Genomic DNA, 21,218 nt, shown 5'->3' on the forward strand with positions numbered 1-21,218 from the left:
ACTGGAAATACGCTGCACTGTCAACACATGACGGGGAGTTTTAAAATGGAATATTTTTTGTGTTTATTTTGTGCTCTTCAAAAGTTAATTAATGTTATGTGATTACATGAGAAACATGTAAAAATATAGCGTGAAACTCACAATGCTGCCAGATAATTCTGTCATGGTGCGAGAATGTTCTTGTGACACAAACTGGAGAGTTTAAGCGTATTTCACCACATTCTGTGAGATCTGTTCAAAATCTGAGAGCAAACTTGAAGGGCAGGAGCTCTAAAGAAAAACACACACTCACCAGTCCAGTCTCAGCAACATAGGTTGGTAAACCGCTGATTAGAGCCCAGTGATCTGCCGGAGGAGTCCTGAGGGTGCACACAACATGACAAACAGAAATTTCTATTGTTATTAAAATCACTTTTGTCAACAACCACAAAAAAAAAAAAAATCATGTAAATTACTTTCCTGTTGACTCTGCCACAGGGTCAAATAAATGCTATGTAAAATCATTCAAATTCAAATAATGTATGCACGACTTTCAATTTACACAGGTGAGATTATTCTGCAGTGAAATGTTTGGACAGTAGTTATGAGTGTTTACAAGAGCGGCAATGTTGGATAATAGGAAACATAGAAATGATTAAAAAAAAAAACAAGACTAAGCAATGCTAAGCATGGTTGAATTTATTTATATTTAAACCTTAAATATGCCCCAGTGTGTTTGTATCTCTGAGGTTTTACAAACAGGTTGAATGCATTTCCTTCCTCATACAACATTTGCATTTTTATCTACACTCTGAAACCTGCATTGTTTCCATGTTTATTTGCTCACAGTCTTCTTCTTCCCTTCCTTTGTTAGTGCGTTGCTTTGTTTCTTGGCCCCCTGTACATCAGTGTAATAGTGTAACACATTTAGCAGGAATGTGTGATGCGTTCCTGCTTGCATGTGTGTGTGCACGAGCGTCGAACATGCACAAGAACAAACAAACAGGGACCCACTGCTCCACTGCTTTTTGGCTATCGGTCATAAACTCCACAGGGTATCTTCAAACTAGATCTCTGTGGTGACTTACGGTATGACTTTGATGTCCTCTTTGCCGTGCAGGATGTAGTCAATCAGTTTGTAGAAGACAATTTCCTTGAGGAGACACACAACAGAAAAATCAGAGACACTGTGTGGACCAGATATTTAAAGGTATACTATGCAGGATGTTCCTTAAAAGTAATGTTTAGACTCATACAGAAGTAATCCCTCTCAATTATTACGTATTAGAACAGTATGTGGAAGTCTACTGATCTGCTGAGACCCTGCCCTTTGTATTTTCCCGTCTTCTTTTTTTTTGCTGTGGTCTGTACATTTATAGACATGTATCCCTCTGCCAAAAACAGCAGGTGAGGTCAGGACTTAGCACGCATCCAAAGTTCTTCCGAAAGTTTTTTTTGCAGCTTGTTAATTTTAAGTTTTGCCTTAGACAATAGAAATAACTCTTGGCATATTCTTAAGACTTGTCAAAGGCTTTTGACATTGCTGATCACAACATCAGAAATATGGCTTTCATGGTGTTGCTTTAAAATGGCTGCTTGATTATTTAAGGGACAGAGAACAGTATGTCTTTGTTAATAGGTATGATTCAAATTGAGCTAAGCTACTTTGTGGAGTACCTCAGGGCTCTATTCTTGGACCTCTTTTGTTCTTGATTTAAATAAACGACCTACCTAGGGTCTGCAAAAATGTACTGCCTTTTTATTTGCTGATGATACATGTCTGGTATCTTCACATCAGCATTTTAGAACACTCATTCGAGAAGCAAATGAAGAGCTACCATTCTATTTCTAAATGGTTTCGGATGAAAAAACTCTCAATATAAATCGAACTTCATGATATTTAGTAAGAAAAATAAAAAAAATATATAACAAAGATAAAGCATAGTAGACGAAAAACTAACTTGGAAATACCTTATTGAACCTGTCTGTAAAAAGACTATGGAGTCAACTGGTATCTTAAGTAGAGTTCGTTCATGTTGTGTATTGTAATAAATATTGCTTGTGCTGCCACATGTCCCACTTATCTCAATAAGAATTTTCTAATTCAAAAGAAATTTTTGAGAGTGACTAGCTTTGCTAAAAATGTGAATCGTCTGCTTCTCTTTTTGGAAAATATTAACTTTTATCAATTTTTAATGTGAACATGTACCAGACTTGTGTACTGATGTGTAAATATGTACATCTCACTCCTGACTTGCCGAACGTTTTCCTAAACTTTTTTTAGTGTTCCTCAGACATTCACTCATATTCCACAAGACACTCTACGGACCTTCATCTTCCATATTGTCGGACTTCTCTTAATTAATATTCATTGTAATTCAGAGGACCGTTTTTCTGGAACAACCTCCTTCCATCGCTACAATCATCATCTACATTATTGTTATTCAAAAAACACCTGAAAAAGACTAATTTGCAAAGAGTCTTAACACTTCATTGATTTATTTGTAATTTGTTGTTAATTGTTTATCTGCAATAATTCTGCAATACTTATTGGTCTGGAACTCTTATTCAATTATGCAATCTTTGTTTTTATCCTTTTCTTTTTATGTATGATTGTTAATTTTTTTTTAAGGGAGGTTTCTAACCTCTCCTGCCCAATGTTTTAACTTTTAATTTGTTTTTCCTGTATTTTCTATACATGTATGTGCAAATAAACTAAACTAAACTAAACAAAGGGAAGCTACAATTATTGCTCAAGTTTCAGAGAAACGTTCTCATGAATAAGTGACACTTAAGGGAACATTTGACCCGATGGTGGCACTAGAGTAAATGAGCAGAAGCAGTAACAGTAGCAGTAACTGTAGAAGCAGTGGTTAATATTTCCTCACCCTGCCATCAGGAGTTTTGGGTCCATCATATGGTGGAACTTCTCCCATAAGAACTGGCCACAGGTCGAAGAACTCCTACACACACACACACACACACACACACACACAGAAGGAGAGCAGATTTAGTAAAGGGCAACATACAGCTGATTCAGTTGCTTCTGTTCTTTCATTATTTAGATGCACTTACTGTAAATTTGAGACACATCCAACATCACCATTCTGCCTAAAAATGCTAATCCCAGCAGCCTCTTAGGGGTGTGTAATATTTTTTGTTCTGTCATTGCAAAGTGCACAGTTTCCAAAACACGGACTCAAACCTAAGCTACTAGTTTTGTTTATTTTTAAGTGCTTTATTCATGAAATCCAGTGTTGTTAGCAGACAGCCATCTGTGTAGGCAGACAACATGTGTTTGTTCTCAGATAGCAGGTGTTCGGAATCAACTGGCAGCTGCTTGTAATTAGGTGACAGCCACAGCCAATAAGTAGTATTTATGACAACGGTTTAGTTATCACAAATACATGGGGATCGTACCACACTGATCAGAAGATGGCTGTAAGTGTTACTTCTTTCACTGACACAAAGGTTTGAAGCAAAAGAAAAGCAGATCAAGATGGGAAAATAATGCAGATTAGGCAAAGAAACCCCAAAGGAGTGTCTGAAAATATCTCCTCCCAAAAGAGGAAACAGAAACAGATCTCATCAAGACTCAGTCGGGATGAGAATGGTACAAACACAACAGTGCATAATTAACAAGCAATGGATGTATTCCGTTTAAAATCTGTAAAAGTTGATCGTTATATACACTGGTTCCTGTTTTCCAAGGATGTCAAGGTTGTTTGTGTCTCATGCTAAATATAAACTTTAAGGATTCTGTGATGATTTTTGCTGCAGTCAAACTTCAACTAGAATAACCGCCAAGCCGGTTTGCCTCTGTGCACCAGTCAAGTTGCAGCTACAGTTTACATTCAGGTCTGTGAAGACATAGATGCTTCACACACATCTTCACCCCAACAGCTCAGAAGATCTCTACAATCAGCTCAGTTTCAAGGTGGACACCCAAGGTTAGTGACACCAATTCAGTATCAGACCAAACGTCTCTCCTTTTGTTCCTGAGATGTGATGTGGAGTAATGGCCAAAAAATTGTTTTGTACAGTACATTATGATGTCACAATGACCTTTGACCATTTGGATATAAAAAGTCAGCACTTCATCATTTTATCTTATTAGACATTTGTGTGAATTTTCATCATAATTAGCATATGAAGGCTTGAGTAACCTTTAAGTGGACATTTGCGTCAAATTTGAAAAAAAATCTCCCAAGTTGTTTTTGAGATATCACATTAACAAGAATGAGATGGGTGCAAGGTCACAGTAACCTTGACCTTTGACTACCAAAATCTAATCAGTTGATTCTTGAGTCCAGGAGAACATTTGCGCTAAATTTGTAAACAAAACAAAAAAAAATCTCTCAATGCATTCTTAAGATATTGCATTTACAAGAAGGAGACGGATGCAAGGTCACAGTGACCTTGACCATTGACCACCATATCTAATGAGTTTATTGTTGAGTCCAAGTGAACATTTGTGCTAAATTTGAAGAAATTCCCTCAAGGTTTTCTTGAGATATTACATTTAGAATGAAACAGATGCAAGGTCACGGTGACGTTGACCTTTGACCCCCAACTTCTAATCAGTTGATCCTGGAGTCCAGGAGTGCCAAATTTGGGGGGGAAAAAAAAGAAGAAAAAAAAACCCTCTCAAGGTGTTCTTGANTTACATTTAGAATGAAACAGATGCAAGGTCACGGTGACGTTGACCTTTGACCCCCAACTTCTTATCAGTTGATCCTGGAGTCCAGGAGTGCCAAATTTGGGGGGGAAAAAAAAGAAAGAAAAAAAAACCCTCTCAAGGTGTTCTTGAGATATCACATTCCGCGAATGAAACAGATACAAGATCACAGTGACCTTGACTTCTGACCCTTGACTACCAAAATCTAATCAATTTATCTTAAGTCCAGGGGCACATTTGTGCTAAATTTGATAAAAAATTCCCTCTGTACATTCTTGAGATATAACATTCACGAGAATGAGACAGATGAGGTCACAATAACCTTGACCTTTGACCCACAAAATCTAATCAGTTTAATTCCCTTAAGGCATTCTTGAGACATCGCATTTATGAGAATGGTACAGACAGATATATGTACGTATGGACAGAGGGACAACCCGAAAATAATAATTCCTTCGGCCGCAGCTGTTGCCCGTTCCTAAAGGCATAAAAACAGATCACTGCTCCTGAATCTTCTTGCACGTTAAAGTTTAAGCAACTTGAACACTTAAAGGAGCTATATGTAAGAAATCTAAAGCAAATAGTCGTAAAATGTCACAGAGAATAAGGAATAATGTTAATATAACATACTGATCTCACCGACAACAACAGTACAGCCAGAATATTCGCATTTAAAAAAAAAAAATGTACGGTCTGCAAATCATGTTTATGTTTTGAATTTGTGTTTTGGCCTGTTGCGCCACCCACCGCCGTCTACCAGTCACACAGTCAGTAGAGTCTCAGCAGCAGTTACAGTTACGACTGAGCTACAATGGCTGACGGTGCAACTAAACCCAAACGACCTCGTTATGATTCCCAAAAACGCCAAGACAAAACTGGAGGCAAAGTGAGGGTCTATATAGGAGATGCTTTGAACGGTGGAGACCGTTGAAAGCGGAGAAGAATTTGAAATCGAAGTGGCTACTCTTCTCCTCGACAGGTAAGCTTTAGCCAAAGTTGGCTAACTAGCATCATAGCCAGACGGGGATGGACATTTTGAATACTTTCAACTGTTATTCATTTTCGATCATACATTGTAGCCCATGTGCAGGTGGGTCATCGACCCGACTGATTTTTTTTGAGAAACAAACGTTAGCAACACGGCAAACAGCGTTAGCAGTGTCCCGGTAAATAGCATTAGTAGCCGGCTCCTCCTCCGCTGTATCCCGGCAGCAGCGTTAGCAGCAGAGAAGCCGGACTTGCTCGAACGGTCCACTGGAAAACTGAAGATCAAGGACGGCCCTGCCATGGCAGCCACCCGTGGGCAAACAAATCACCCCCAGTTTCCACCAGATGCGTGTTGGTTGCGTCTGCGCTCTGGCACGGCAGCGGAGCCGATAGGATTCAATTCTAGTCAATGTGTGTGTTTCCACCGGCTGCGGCTGTGCTGCGTCCTGGCTCCGTCTCAGCTGCGGCACTCCGGAGCCCTCCACAACAGATACGCAGGAGTTCTATTTTTGCCGGACGTCGGAGCACAGAGCAGCAATTCAGCACAGAGCAGCAACCTCGAATCTTTAGGGGAGGGGTGGTGGACACGACTCGCGGCAGTATTTTGAATTTGAGTGCAGTAACCGTTTTGGCCACATTCTTACATACAGCACCTTTAAACGTAAAACTTAATTTAGCTGAGCTGTTCCCTAAACCTGCCCTGAATAAGATAAGTAGTTACAGATAATGGATGGAATGATAGATGTTCCCTAAACCTGGAAGTGAGTGTACCTTTAAGGCAACTTGACAGTTTAAAGCAGTGCAGCACAGATGGATCTACAAACAGTGGGCTACAGTGCTGCTTGCTGACCTCTTTATTAATTGTCTTGTGTGTTTTCCAGCTTATCCTTGACTCGGAGTGTGTATCCATGGTAACCCACCTTAGTCTTGGTCATGTCCAGCAGGCCCACAGAGTAACGGTCACAGTTGAGGAAAGCTCTGACTGTGTACAAGGCCTTGTGGAACTGCCTCTCTATGTCTGTCATCTCTTCAAACACCTTGCTGGCCGACCACAGCAGCACCTGGACAAAAGAGCAGAATACAGTGCACTCATCAGTTTCAAAGTTCACGTGCACCACAGACCCCCAGGTTTGACTTCGAAATCCTCCTTTTATCTAACGGTCATTTCTTAGGGTGCTTTCAGACCTAGAGTTGTCTTGCTTTGGTCTGAATCAGGGACTAATTTTGTTCCAAAGTTGTATAATTACCTAGAGTTGGTTCATGTTCTCACGGCAGCATTTACAAGCGGACCAGATCAAATGCCTTGCGTGAGAAAGCTGCTCTGGCATTCTACTCCATTTTAGTAGCCATTGCTCCTCCACAGCTCCAACCTCTCTTCCAAATATAGTCACTTCTGACTCCAAAAATCCAAGATGGCGACAGCAAAAATGCCAAATTCAAGGGTTCAAAATGGGAACCCACAAACCAATGGGTGACATCACGGAAGCATCCATATTTATACAGTCTATGGTCAAAGCTGGAGATTTGTTTGACTGCAGTAACAACGCGACTGCATTCTTGTCGGAATAAGGTGAATCTTTCCTTCTCTAAATATCTTGAATACTGTTTATTCAGCATGGCATAAGGTAGAACATAACTGTTCAAAGAAATGTAAGAGTAGCGTGGGTCATTTGGAGAATAGCAGCACCAGTATTTAGTGTATGTAAAAGACAGAAAGAGTAACGGCGAACGTGGAGAAAGCAGAAGACAGAAGAGAAGCAGAGGAGAGTTTAAATTTAGCAGTGACTGTATCGAGTGAACGTACAGTAGAGTTTACAGTTTGTGCGCTAATAAATGATGCAGCTCCTCAAGACGTCTCCAGTGTCTTCTCTACCCACACTTCCCCCAGCTGCATGTCTGCTGTAGATGTGTTGCCACTGCTTTATTACCAAACTGTGCTAAAACCTCAGATGAACGATCAGTCATCAACGATGCACAGTGTCAACTAGTGATTTTGAGAGTTGATGATTCTGTGAAACCCTTAATGCATGTGAACACACCCTGAGACTATACTCATTAAAAACAACAAGGCTAATTCCGATGCCAAGGTAAAGAGTATATGAAGTGCTTCGTGCTCAGTAGCCTCACCTGTCCCCTCCTGGTCTCACAGTTGTGCAGGTAGCTCAGGTGGAAGACTCTCAGGACCAGGTTGGCAAAGTTGAGATACTTGTTCAGGGTCTGGAAGAAAACAACACACACTTTCAGCTGCTTTGCAGAACAGTGAGACGTAGGGTTGCAACGATTTGAGATTTTCATGGTACGGTAACTGTCTCAGAAAATATCTCAGTTTACGGTATTACGGTAATACAGAATTTTTTATTCTTATCAGTCAGAATGACTCTTAAAGAAATGAAAACGGAAGACCAATTGTTGGTTGAACAAATGTTTTATTACTAATATTGAAACCATTTTGTTAATGGAAGTTTGTGTAAAACTGTAAAACAGGTGACTCGTTTCGAACAGCAGATATTTCTTTATTTTGTCAAAAGTTGCTGTTACAGCTGTGTGTGTTCTGTGCTGCTGTCCATTTTCCCTCCACTGTAGGTCTGCCCAGGTGTGCTGTAATACTTAATGAGGTGCATTGCACCTGGCCTGGAGGAGGAGGTGCTTAAGAGCTCCTGTGCCAGGGCAGAGGAGAGAGGCCTCTGGTGCGGGGACTGCTGGTCCTGCTGCCTCTCAGCCTGGGATTTTTGTTGTCTTGTTTGCATGTTAATGTATCCCATGGATCTGATTGTTTTAAGATGTCTTATATGGTTATTTTGGGTCAGTGTTGGAGTTTTGTTCATATCACAGGGCCGCCAAAGGGTGGGGCGTAACATTGCCAACAGATACATGGCTCAAAGTGCTATGTTTGACAGGTGGTATTAACTCAAAAGGTAAAATTATCTTAAGGGATGCATGATAATATCGGCACGTCATCGGTCCACTACAGAAGAGACTTGATGATCACTAAAATCAGGTGGGAAAAAAGTGGATATATCAATATCGCTATCGGTTTTACAAATCGGCATATCACATATCGACCAAAATTCCAATATCGTTTTCTTATTCTCTCTTATGCCACACAGGCGTTTCAGCTGCTGTTACACACCTTCGGGCAGCTCCAGTATTGCTTGGCAGTGGCCACACTTTAATTAAGGAAATAATTCACAACTTAAACATTTGACTGCCTTTGTGATTAAACTTCACATCATGTTTTTATTGTTTTGGCAGTGAGAAACAGGCAGTGTTATTTCAGTTTAGCCTTTCCTTGTGACTCTGATCATGGTGGTCTAACCTTTTGCACCCACAGGAACTCTCTCTGTCTCCAAATGTTCTCCGACAGGCCTCTCTTGGCAGAAAAAACACTCTCTGTGCAGCTTTCAGAAAGTTAAAGGATTAGAATTGTTAGTTATGATTTGGGAGGCTTTCGATCTCTGTAGCAATACATCAGCTGAATTTAGGTGACTTGTACAACAGCTGCTGCTGCAGGCCAGAGCAGCAGGAGGGCTGTGGCACGGACCCAACACATGGCTGATGGGTTTATGCAAATACATTCACATCAGTTGTTCCAGTCAGATATAAAACATGAACTTGATGTTGTTTGGAATAAAATTTAGTGGAAAGTTAGGCCATGGGGTGTTTGATACACATGTTTTAGTGCAAATAGAACCGCATGAGGCCATTTGTAAAGTGCTTTAGTCTTATAATTCCTTAAAATGAATCTATCAGTGTAGTTCACACCCATTTCTGACCAAACAGTTAGAATTCATTGAATCTGCTCCATATAAGGGACGGGCATGTTAAGAATTTCCATATTTAATGAATCAGACTAAATTATTAGAGTACATGCAAAAAAAAGTTAGGGGTACCTCTTCATCCTTCGTAGTGAAGCAAGGCCCGTCCAACTTGTTGATGGCCATCATGACGGCCACCATGTCTTTACCGTTCATGATGGGGACGGCGAGGATGTTCCTGGTCTTGTACTCGGTCAGCTCGTCCACAAATTCACTGTAATGAGGGCTCTATAGAGAGAAAGGAGGGAGAGTGTTTGTATTTAATTGTCTGCTCTTTGCCCCTGCATCCTTCATAACTTCCAGACTCAGCTCTGATGAACACACCACTTCCATCCATAAACGCTGCTGGCAAAGGCTCAAGGCCCTCCCTGCTGCACTCCACCTACTGCTCCTCATGTACAGCAGGGGTCATCAATTGTGTTCCTCCAGGGGTGAAGCAGAAGAAGAGCGGCTCATTAACTGCCAAGAAGGAACAAAAACCTACAGAGAGCGGCCCTCCGGGGGATCAGAATTGGTGACTGAGTTCTGAGTTTGGGTGAGGCAAAATGTGAGGGTTTTTTTCTTTTAACAGCAGCCAAGAACTGAGCTGGAAATTTTAGAGATGAAAAATAAACGTGTCACTGCTCTCTGATGGACAAACAATGGCATGCTGAAACTGTCTCAAGCACTTAAACATATCTTTAGCAGTCAGTTGACATATTGGGCAATCTTTAATGTGCTACTTTCGGCCAATATATCAGCCTAGCCGATTTATGAAATCACTACTGCACTACTGATTTATCTGCCCCACCTACCAACCTCACACTCACCCACAGGAGAAAAGTCCTCAAAGTCAAACATTTACATTATTAATGTTTCATCGCTGTGCCTCAGAAACCTTTAAGGAATATTTCACCCTTCAAATGACCATTTGTGCATCATTGACCTCGTGTTATGTTGAACTCATACAAAAAAAAAACAAAAAAAAACGATTTTCTCACATGCCTCCACGATGAATGAAGAATCCACAAATGGAAACAAATTCTTGATAAATTAAAGTAATGAGGATCTACGTTTAACAACAGTAAAACTACATTAAAACATCTACAGACACTCACAACTCCTGCAATATAACCCAAGTCTCATTTATCCAGTCGTATAATCAGAACTTTCCAAAAAGGCGGCGTTGCGTCTTTTGAGGAAAATGCAGGACATTTGGCTGAGACGGTGTCACCTTTATTCAAATATAGATAGTATCCTACTGTGAGATTCAAGATGGTTTCTATGTCAAAAAATATACAAATGCCCCAATTTATTACCTTGTTTTGTCAATAAAATCATGCATACTTACTTTTAATAGCACTCAATACTTCCTGCAAAAAGATTCAAATTAAAAGAGTTTCTGACTAAGTATGTACACAATGTGAGGTGCAGCTGGGCGCCAACCTTCCTTCAGGGCTGAAAAATGAAGACAACATGCAAGTGCCAAAAACTGCAGTTCCTCTAATGGCCACTTGAGGCTGGCTCCAGAAGCAAGTCAATCTCCACAGACCCCTCAATGTTAAAATGTCCAACTTTACAGTGGAAATAAACATGTTTACAGCCTGGTACTTTTATATAACTCAGCCGTCTACATATTATTAAGACTTAAAGTTAGGTTACTAAGGGTGGGCTGCTTTGAGTGACAGGCTGTCTGCCGACTGGGCCTCTCAGTCAGATCCACACTTTGCTCCTCTACTGCACCAGCCTTTCGCCCAAATATAGTCACTTGTGGCTCAAAACAACCAAGATGGCGATGGCCGAAATGCCGAACTTGAGGCTTTAAAACCAATGGGTGAAGTCACAGTGGCTACGTCCATTATTTTTACAGTCTACAAGGGGCGACTGAAAAGTTTTAAGCCTCAAGGAAACAAAACAAGATACATATTTTTCAGTGCTTATATTTTTCAACATAATCCGCCTCAAGGGCAACACACTTGCTACAGCAGTGCTGAAGCTTCTCTATCCCAGTGGAAAAGAACTCTTCAGGTTGGTACCCTAAGAACTCCATGGCTTCCATGACGTCATTGTCGTTGGTAAAAACATTTGCCTGCTAGAAATTTTTTCAAGATGGGGAAGAAAGTAGAAGTCCGAGGGCGTCAGCTCTGGTGAATAGGGTGGGTGAGGAAGAAGTTGGAACCTTCAGTAATGGAATGTTGCCATGGCAACCGCTGAGGTGTGGGCTAGAGCGTTGTCATGGTGGAAGAAGACTCCTCTGGTCAGCATTCCTCAGCTCTTTTCTCGGATTTTCTCTGAGGCATTTCAGTAGGTTAGGGTAACAGTCTCTGGTGATGGTATGACCCCTTTCAAGGAAATCAATCAGCACCACCCCTCGGGAATCCCAAAAAAATGATGCCATCACTTTCCCAGCTAAGGCGTGACCTTGGCCTTCCTCGGCGTGGGCGATGACGCATGCTTCCGTTGCTTTGACTGTTCTTTTGTTTCAGGCTGATAGTGGTGGAGCCAGCACTCATCCACAGCAATGAATCAAGCAAGAAAATTGTCCAGGTCAGCTTCAAATCGTTCCAAATTGCTCACTGACACGGTGCGACAAGTGTGCCTCTGCTCAGACGTCAGAAAATGTGGGACCCATCAAGCGGAAACTTTTGATAAGACAAGCTCATTCGAAATGTGGACATTGTTAATGATTATACGGAAAGGTTGTAGATGATAAAAAAATATTTGGCATGCCTAGCTACCCATTTTCTGGGTTAGGCTCAAAACTCACCCCTCGCATGATGATACGCACAAGTTGTGTGAGTTTGTGACAGACGATGATTTGATATAGTTCTGCTGTTGTTAAAAGCGGACCCCATTTATTTCAATTCATCAAGAATTTGCTACAATTTTGGATCTTCGTTCACTGGAGGCATGTGAGGAAAAACAGGGTTTTGTTTTCTCAAATTTATTGTATAATGGATGAATAACTAATATACATTTTGTACATTTGTGGGGTGACGTATTCCTTTAAAACTGCTGCTGGCACATGTTGAGCACAGAAATCTGGACAGCACACCCTCTCCTCCTACCCAGGTGCAGATACATATCCTGGGGCAAAAAAAGAGCTTTCGATCATTTAATGTGTGTGTGACAAAATGTAGTAAAGTAATAAGTGCAATATGTTCCACTGAAGTACAGTCCTGCCTTGTGTCTTCTTGGATTTATTCTAATTTGTGTATCTGGTTGAGCTTCAGTACTGGGATTACAGCGGCTCTCTTCCTGCACCACCAACTAAAACACTAAATCATCTTTTGTACTTACTAACATCTAAAGTTTTCCCTCACTATGTAGGAGACTGCCTGAGGTGTGGCAGTAGTCCAGGAAATGAAGAGGGAAAATCACTACCAGAGAGACAATGCTGATCCTGGATCAGCACCACACAGTAGCTGATTCAACCGCAGCCGCACACAGCTTACAAATAAACCCGTTCCAAAGATCTGGGCAGTTTGACAGCTTGTTATTGGCTGACCTTTGACCCCACTAAAGCCCAGAGAAGTCTTCATCCTGCTTGTTATCCTCAGCTGAAGCTTTGCGTTGACCTTTGCCAAGCAGCTCTACACTTTAGAAACATAATCTAAGTACAGGTTTTATTCTGGTGTAAAAACAAAAACACAAATTATGTATTTAGATATACTGTTAATGTGTGCAAATCTTTATTGTTTAACTATTCCAGCTTGATTTTGCTGGGAAGACGTGTAACATCTATGTAGATAGGAAACAGAAAGTCTACAGTCCCTGGTTAGACTTATAATAATTGTCACTGTAGGCTATTTTAAATCTATACGATAATTTGTTAAATAAATATTGTAAATGTGCCGTGGGACAAGACACACTTCCTCTTCCTTAAATGAAATGCATAACATGTAATTTATAAATAAATAATAAAAACATACATATGCCATAAATGTGTAAATAATTCAATATATAATCTGCAAATATAAATCATACATAAACTTCCTCCCTGGTGCATTTAGTTTCTCAGGTTGTGACACATTAGGTGGATTCCGAGGTGTCGCTGCTCCCCTAAAGAAAACTCAACACACTGGAACAATACGCTGCAACAGAATAGATTAAAGGTGTGTTAATGTGCTGAGTCTGTAAAAATGGCTCCGAGCCTGTGTGACCTCTGGGAGTAATCTGGGATCGCTCTAATTCAGGACAGATTAACCGGCTTCATCTGCAGCCTCCCCCACTGACACTCTCCACCTTCCTCACACACACACACCCCTCTCGATGAACCACACCTCAAATACACATTCAGAGTTAATAGTTTGTGAATTCACTTTGAAGGCGGCAGGGACAGAAGAACGGGGAGAAATGAGGCCAGCTGTTGCTCACTACGTAATCCCAGTGACACATTATAATCCCCACCTTCCACCTACAAGGATCCTGACTGGTTGACCGGCCTGCAGTGGATTGGACTGGGATGGAAATAGAGTGCGAGAGACAGTGATTCGCAGCCTCTGCATCACTCTGAAAGGCCATCCTCAGTGCATTAGCATCATAAAGCCAACCAATTATAGGGAAACATTAGCCGTTCCTTCGCTGCGACCGGAGAGACTGAGGCTTGGAGGCTTTGATATCGTTCCACTTGCCACATTTCCCATCCTGCTTTCATGTGTTTGTATGAAGCTGCGGCGTGACGGACAGAGGGGGTTTTTTGAACAGCGCAATGATGTTTGTTGTGTTGCGGCTCACAGCAAAGGCACAACAGGCCGGCCTGGCAACAGAACCGATAAAAACCAAACGGGAACAATCGACCCGGGTCTGTTTTGTTTGTACATCGGCAGCTGAGCTTTCTAATCTCCCATGAAACGAAGTGATTGAACTGATACAGAGGAGGGCTTGTAATCCATCAGTTATGCGGAGTGGGCCGCTGCCTTATTAAGTGTAAATGTCACAATATCAGTTGGTGCAGGACTTTGCAGGAAAGGAGGAGGCGGAGGAGAAGTGAGTGGACCTGCAGTAGCGTGGCAAACTTGAAGTGTACGTGGGAATAAGCTTGCCAGCCATTTTCAAATGTCAAAGGTATTGGCTGTAATGAGATTGAGCTGGCTTTGGATGGAGGGAATTAGTGGAGGGGGACACTGTGGTTTCAAGTCGCCATCTGGTGGTCAAACAGAGACAGAGCAACAGCAGACAGGCAAGAAATGGATTTGAATGTTGACTGAGCAGACAGTGCTATTTATACTTCACTGATTTTTTTTACATGACTAATCAGGTTTAGATTTTGTGAAAGTCAAAATGTAGAACAAGTCAGTAACACAGGGTAAAATGGTTGTATTCTCAGTGAGGTCTACCAGATTCAAAATGTAGAGACCCGTCTTAATTGCACTAGATGTAATATACATGTTAATGTTCCCAATTCCAAAAACTATAGTACCTACAATAATCATAATTATACAATCATAATAATATAAGCAATATCAAAAATAAATAATCTGAAGACGAAACATTTCAAAACCAGAGTTATAACAATATAAGAGTTGGTGGTTATTAAAAACATACACAATCAAATAAACCGAGACAAACGTGACTGTTTCTTCTTTCAGTGAAAATGCATTTAACTTTCCATCGCTCCTGAAAGCAGCGGCCCTCACTGTCAAATTAAGCTTCTTTTCTGTGGCCACGTCTGCTACCTGACAGAAAAAGGTCTGCTGTTAGGTAACCATTTGTACTGTACTGTCTGTTCATGAAACCACAGTAGTTCTGCCTGCGTAGTTCCTCTTTGATGAACATCTACAAATTGTATGATAATGCTGCCATTGTGAGGAGACGGAAAAAAGCAAAGTCATCTTTCTTGATTAACCAATATTGTGTGGTGGACCAGATATAGTATATTCTGTAAGTCAAGCCGAGGGCCGTTTAAAATTGGCCAGTGTGACATATCTGCCCCACAACGTCACAAGACATACTTGAGACTTATGCCTGTGGAGTCCACCTTAAGCTTGTTTGTTTCTTATTTTCTTCTACATGTTACTGTGGATGTTAATGTTTAATTTTTGTGCTGTGTGACAGGAAGGAAGGATATATGGGCTAATTTTCAACCAAAATTAGCACCTCCTTGAAAAGGAGCAAAACTCGGATGTCATGTTTGCACTACTGTCAACTGATTTATTGGCTCCACCTCCGATCAGCCGCAGCCAATCAGAGCTGACTACTGCAGAGTCAAATGTCATTTGTCCCTAGAATAAATGCTGACTGTAACCTTTCACAATAAAGCAATCCTAAGTGCTATATCGTAGGCAACTGGACCTGCTCGAGTTTCCTGAAGATGTTTCACATCTCATCCAAGAAGTCAGTCAGAACTGAAGAAGCCTCTTCAAGAAACTCAAGCATGTCCAGTTGCCCACGATATAGCACTTAGAGTCACACAAAAATTAACTTTATGAGTGTATTGAACATTGTTGTAACATTATAACGTGGATATAATGTGGATGTGGATGGCATGAGCCACTTGTAACAGTAGCACATTATAGTAAGCTAGAATGATACTGTAATACTATTCAAATATAGTAGTGGATTACTGTGTTGCAAAGTGACATGCACTAAATGAAGAAATGATGCTGTGTGGCAGAAAAAAATCCTCACTTCCTCATGACCTATCATCATGTTTCCTGCGCTTTTAAAGAAGTTAGAGCGACTAGAGGGGGTAAAGGGGACATGACGCCATTGAAAGGCAACCAATTGAAAAGCCTTGAATAAAATGACAGATTTCTCTGAGTTTAAACATAGTTGGAAACATTTGTGATAATGTAAGTACACAACTCAGAAACATTATATAACATAGGTCTAGCCGTTTTTAGTTGTTTCAGCCCAAAAATGTTGCAGACTGTATCTTTCAATGTGCGTGAGGGAACGTTTTTTTATATGAATACTTGAACTAGTAATGTATGTCTGATTCCCAGGTTAATGCAACATTACTACTAAACACTGAACACACAAAATACACACAATATCCACATGCATTTACCTCAGAAACATTTGGAACGTTGACCATCTTCTTGCTGGTCGCCACGTGGCCCACAATACCCATATCCAGCGGGTACACAATCTCACTGTCTGGCTGCACCAGGCAGTCATCAAACGCCGAATCTTTATTGACGTTAAATAACCTGGAGGTAAAGATAAACAAAACAAATCATAATGTGCGATGCAACTAAAGCATTTTTAACTCAAACAGGTTATTTTAAAGTGTTGCCTTCGGACAAACGAGAGAGAAAATGCAAATGACACTTATCAAGATGCCCTTGAGCAAGGCGACTACACCCTAAATCACCACTGGAGCTGTCAACATGAGGGGTCTGGCTGTAGTGGGCTTCTATCAGGGGCATGAAAATGTGTAACTGCATTATTGCAACGGTACAAAAGAAGCAGAAATGCTCAGCTAACGTTCTCTAATTTAATTAAGCTGCCAAATGTGAGTGTCTGGAACTGTGTGCTGCTAAAAAAACACAGCATCTGTGTTCATTCAATACGGTTCCCTGAAGATTTTTCTGAAAATGTCAGCAATGTGCTCCACGCTGGCAAAGTGACAGGAATGTTTCCACACCAGGTAATCATAAGATGGATGAAAAGCAAATAGAAACAGGAAGCAGTTTGAATGTTAAACTTATAGTGTGGGGTTCTGCAAGGTTAAGTTTGGAAGTGTAATGTCTTCACTTGAGGAAAAAATATTTGTCCTGTTTTTCTAAATGAACAAAATAATAATCTTGCTGGTGCAGTGGAGGGTATACGCAGGTATACAGTATATACCCACCTCTTTCTCTGGCTGTTAACTTTATACCCACTTTGGAATATAAAGGCCAGCATACCCACTTCCTCTTTGGTAAGCTACCCATCTATCTCATAGTGAAACACAGCTCATCAGCTACCGCAACAGTTTTAAGTGTTGGACAGGCGAGAAAGGGAAGGCAGATGAAATGTTAGCTACTATAGGTAAAATGGCTGCCAAACTGCAAACCTCAGCAAGTCATCGCTTTGTTTCCAAACATGGGTGTTTTGTAGTGACCCGTTGGCGGGGATAGTGCCACGAAAAGCAGATGTTTGTTACCGAGACATTGCTGCTTTTCCTGCCTGAGCGATGATACATTTTTAGGCTTTTTAGGCTATTTAATGAGGGACGAAAAAAAGACCTGATCTTGGAAAACATCACCAACACTGGCATGAAAATCTCACACAGCACGATGATGTTTTTTCCACACACTCACCACAAACCCACAGTCTTGGGGACAAACACTGGTTTCACACTCTGCTGTGGGCTGCGACTAATCGTACCAGATGGCATCAATTCATAAAAGCCACCTCTACGCTTCCATAGAAAATGGATCAAGGCAGTTAAAGGAGCAGTGCTTGGAATTTAGTGGCATCTAGTGGTGAAGACTGCAGATTGCAACCAGCTGAAACTTCTCCCAATCAAAATTCCTTAGTGTTCATCGTTCAGGAGGTTTTTACCAGGCGCTAAATTATCCACAGAGGTCTCTTCCTCTCCAAAACAGACACGCTGACTGAAACTGCTAAAAACTGAATAAAGGAGTAAAGCAGCTTCACGTTACAGTTCAGTGTTTCTCCAACACTGTTCTGCTTGTCAAACTTTACACCCAGAGGTAAGAAAATTTGTAGCCATATGTAACATCCAAAAACATACAAAAAAGCCTCTTGGAGCCATGCCCTAAACTCCACAGGAAGTCAGCCATTTTGAGTTTAATGTTTCATTTTTAGCCATTTCCAGGGGTCGTACTTTAACAATCTCCTCCCACAGATTTCATCTGATTGACGTCTGATTTTGGCTGTAACATCTAAAGTTCTTTCGCATCAAAAGTTATTCCAAGTTTGATTTTTCCTCCAACCGTGTAACCGTGGCAAGGCGTCAAACTTCCAGGTTTTGCCAGCAAACAGGAAGTTGTAACTTCTGAGTACCTTGTCCAAGCTTCCCCAAATTTCACGTTTTATAAGGCTCCAGTACTGAACTACATTCTGGCAACAGGACGTATGTCTTTACAGACATTTATCTTTTGGTTTACATGAAATTTACCAGTGGGGTCAACAATTGATGTACAACAACATGGCATATAATTAATGTGTCCTGCAGCGCCACATAGTAGACACAGGAAGTGGTACCAAATGTGAAATAGGTCACTCCAACGCCCAAACTCTATGAAGGATATAACATCTCACTACTGCAGAGAAGGCCCAACTTTCAAAGAAAGGAACAGCAGCATCAGTCAGCGTCCTGGCAGCACCCCTGAGTTGCGCAGAGGTGCGAGGGCCTGTTCATCGTGCCTCACAGCTTTAGTTATTCTTATTATTTAGTGATTATACACTGAATCAAACATACTTACTGCATTATATTCCATTTCTGCCAATATATCCCCCTAAATCCAACACAATGGGCTTTTAAATTAAACTCTGACAACCCAACTGTCCAATTCGTGATAAGATTTCTACAATACAGAAAAAAATATTCCACTGCTAGTTTCTTTATCTGACTAATTTCGGTCTATAATGTTTAGTGTCCCAGGCTAATCTGTTACTGCTTACTTTTCATGAGACCAACATGTGTAGTTCATGCAATCAGATATGAAATAAATCTTTAAAATTACAATAAATAACCTCTGTTTTAGTAATCATGATCCTTTTTATGAGACCTTATCAAAAGAGAAAAAAAAAAAAAAAACTCCAAAAGAAATCCCCAGTAACCTGGTTGCGAGCTCGGCCGTTCCATTCCTCTGCCGGTACATGAACAAACTCATACGATCGGCCCTCATAATGAAGCTGAGGTGTCTCATGAGGTTGAAGACGGCCTTCTCCATATTCAGGTTGTCCTGGATGTCCCGCACCAGATCGAAGAGGACCTCACTCTCGTCCACCATGGACATGTCGTGGAACGTGCTGACGTCCATCATCGCCTTGCGGTTGTTGTCAAGCAGGTCTGAGATGACCTTGGGTCGGAAGTTGATGTCGTAGTACTGCTTGGCGAACTGCGGGTTGGCATCTAGGAACTGCTCTGCTGCCGCTGCGTCCACCATGGCTGCTGCTGCTGCTGACAGGGGACAATGTGAGACAGATGGTAGAGATGCTCAGGGCTGGATGGTTAGCAATTCAAATCAAATGTGGGACACGTCTGGTTGGGGAAGATAAATGCACCTTCAGTTCAACATTTTTTCAGAAACTGATGCTGGATAACCAAAAACTGATCCACTGACAAAAACTTTTTACTGAAAGGTCTAGTGTGTAGGATTTAGTAGTATGTAGCAGTGAGGTACAGTAGCAGACCTAAAACTTCTCCTGTGTGCCAAGCATGTAGGAGAACTACAGTATAGTGGCTAACGAGTAAATGTGAACAGCCCAATCTAGAGCTAGTGTTTGATTTGTCTGCTCAAGGCCATTGTACAAACAACATGGCGGAATCCGTGGAAGGGGACCCGCTCCGTATGTCGATAAAAACGGCTTATTATGAGGTAACTAAAATACAAAAATTTAATTTTTAATTTCAGGTGATTATAAACAAATGAAAACATAGTAATGAATAATATATATACCATCACTGCCAATACATGCACCTAAATCCTACACACTGGACCTTTAAAGCTACATTAATTGTTTTTGGTCACTCGGGGGCTGAGCAAATCTACAACGAGGAAAAAAAGAAATGTAAGTTCAATAACAAGTCTAACTTTTTCTTCTGTTTGATGCTGAGCAGGTAGCGTACAGTGTATCTATCCGTTCGCAGCTGCAGCTGGAAAAGGTTTGATGAGAGCACTGAGACTGAACCAGAGTGGATGTACTGTAAAACACAAACACTGAGCTAAAAGATGCTAACAAGCTCAGTCTGTCTCTGCGGGTTTGTGACTACATGTGAGCCCTTTCCGTAACAGGCGGACATATTAGTATGTACCAGTATGTAGTGTGCATGTGTACTATTCAACTTAGGCTGTATACATGAACCACTGATAACCTGTGGTTTCATAGCAGACGACAAACTGTTACTGTCCTCCTCACGTCACTCTGACATGTTTGAAAACTATGTAAACATATTAATAATAGTCTTCATCCTTCTTCATTACAATAATAATGTATAACAGATCAATGAGGCCCCCTTTCTTGGCATATATTGTGTCTTTCATATCTCTGTCGGCACTTATGTTACATGACCAATATCAGCCTGTGTAAATACTGTTTGGTCCGTTGTTCAATTTCTGTCTTCAACTCTTCACCATCACCACTATATGGTTTTATTATTGGCTAATAAGAAATCTATGCTCACCCTGTAACTACTGAAACAATTTGGTTGTGATGAAAGCAAAGTGGATGTCATTCCCTTAAATCATAAGAATATGAGTGTTAAAGGGCAAGTTCGGGGGGGGTTCAACTTGGATCCCATGTTTTTGTGCCTATGTGACGAATGGGAACAACAAATTTTGACACCGGTCCAATGTTAAGCGAGATCTCTGCAGCCAGAAGCAGCGAAATAGGCTGCAACATAACTACTTAGGTCATGTTTGAACTGTACATTTACATCAAATAAAAGTGCTTCCTTTTGCCACTGACAACCTTAGATTATAATGTTAAGTGTCTGACAAATTATGGGACGAATCCCAACAAAGACAGGCCTGAAGATCCTTTTTATTTAACCAGAAACAACAAAATGACTACCGCCAAACCTACCAAACTCTGTTTAAATAAACAGTAATTTTACTATCATGAAACACACTTAATTCAGAGTCCACAGAAATAAAATA

General features: G+C 40.9%; 1 protein-coding gene across 1 annotated transcript in view; it reads right to left on the bottom strand.

Annotated features, from left to right (window-relative positions):
- Positions 1-21,218, bottom strand: part of pde6a (phosphodiesterase 6A, cGMP-specific, rod, alpha) — an 87,600-nt gene that overhangs the window by 59,510 nt on the left and 6,872 nt on the right. The window contains exons 3-10 of the mRNA XM_050042813.1: positions 19,177-19,516; positions 16,451-16,592; positions 9,535-9,687; positions 7,772-7,861; positions 6,565-6,705; positions 2,868-2,942; positions 1,068-1,132; positions 293-359 (exon numbers count right to left, since the gene is read on the bottom strand). Coding sequence (XP_049898770.1) covers positions 293-359; positions 1,068-1,132; positions 2,868-2,942; positions 6,565-6,705; positions 7,772-7,861; positions 9,535-9,687; positions 16,451-16,592; positions 19,177-19,505 — 1,062 coding nt within the window. The 5' untranslated portion in view covers positions 19,506-19,516. The remainder of the gene's footprint in view (positions 1-292; positions 360-1,067; positions 1,133-2,867; positions 2,943-6,564; positions 6,706-7,771; positions 7,862-9,534; positions 9,688-16,450; positions 16,593-19,176; positions 19,517-21,218) is intronic.

This window comes from Epinephelus moara, chromosome 4 (genome assembly GCF_006386435.1).
Source record: "Epinephelus moara isolate mb chromosome 4, YSFRI_EMoa_1.0, whole genome shotgun sequence".
NCBI classification, from domain to species: domain Eukaryota; kingdom Metazoa; phylum Chordata; class Actinopteri; order Perciformes; family Serranidae; genus Epinephelus; species Epinephelus moara.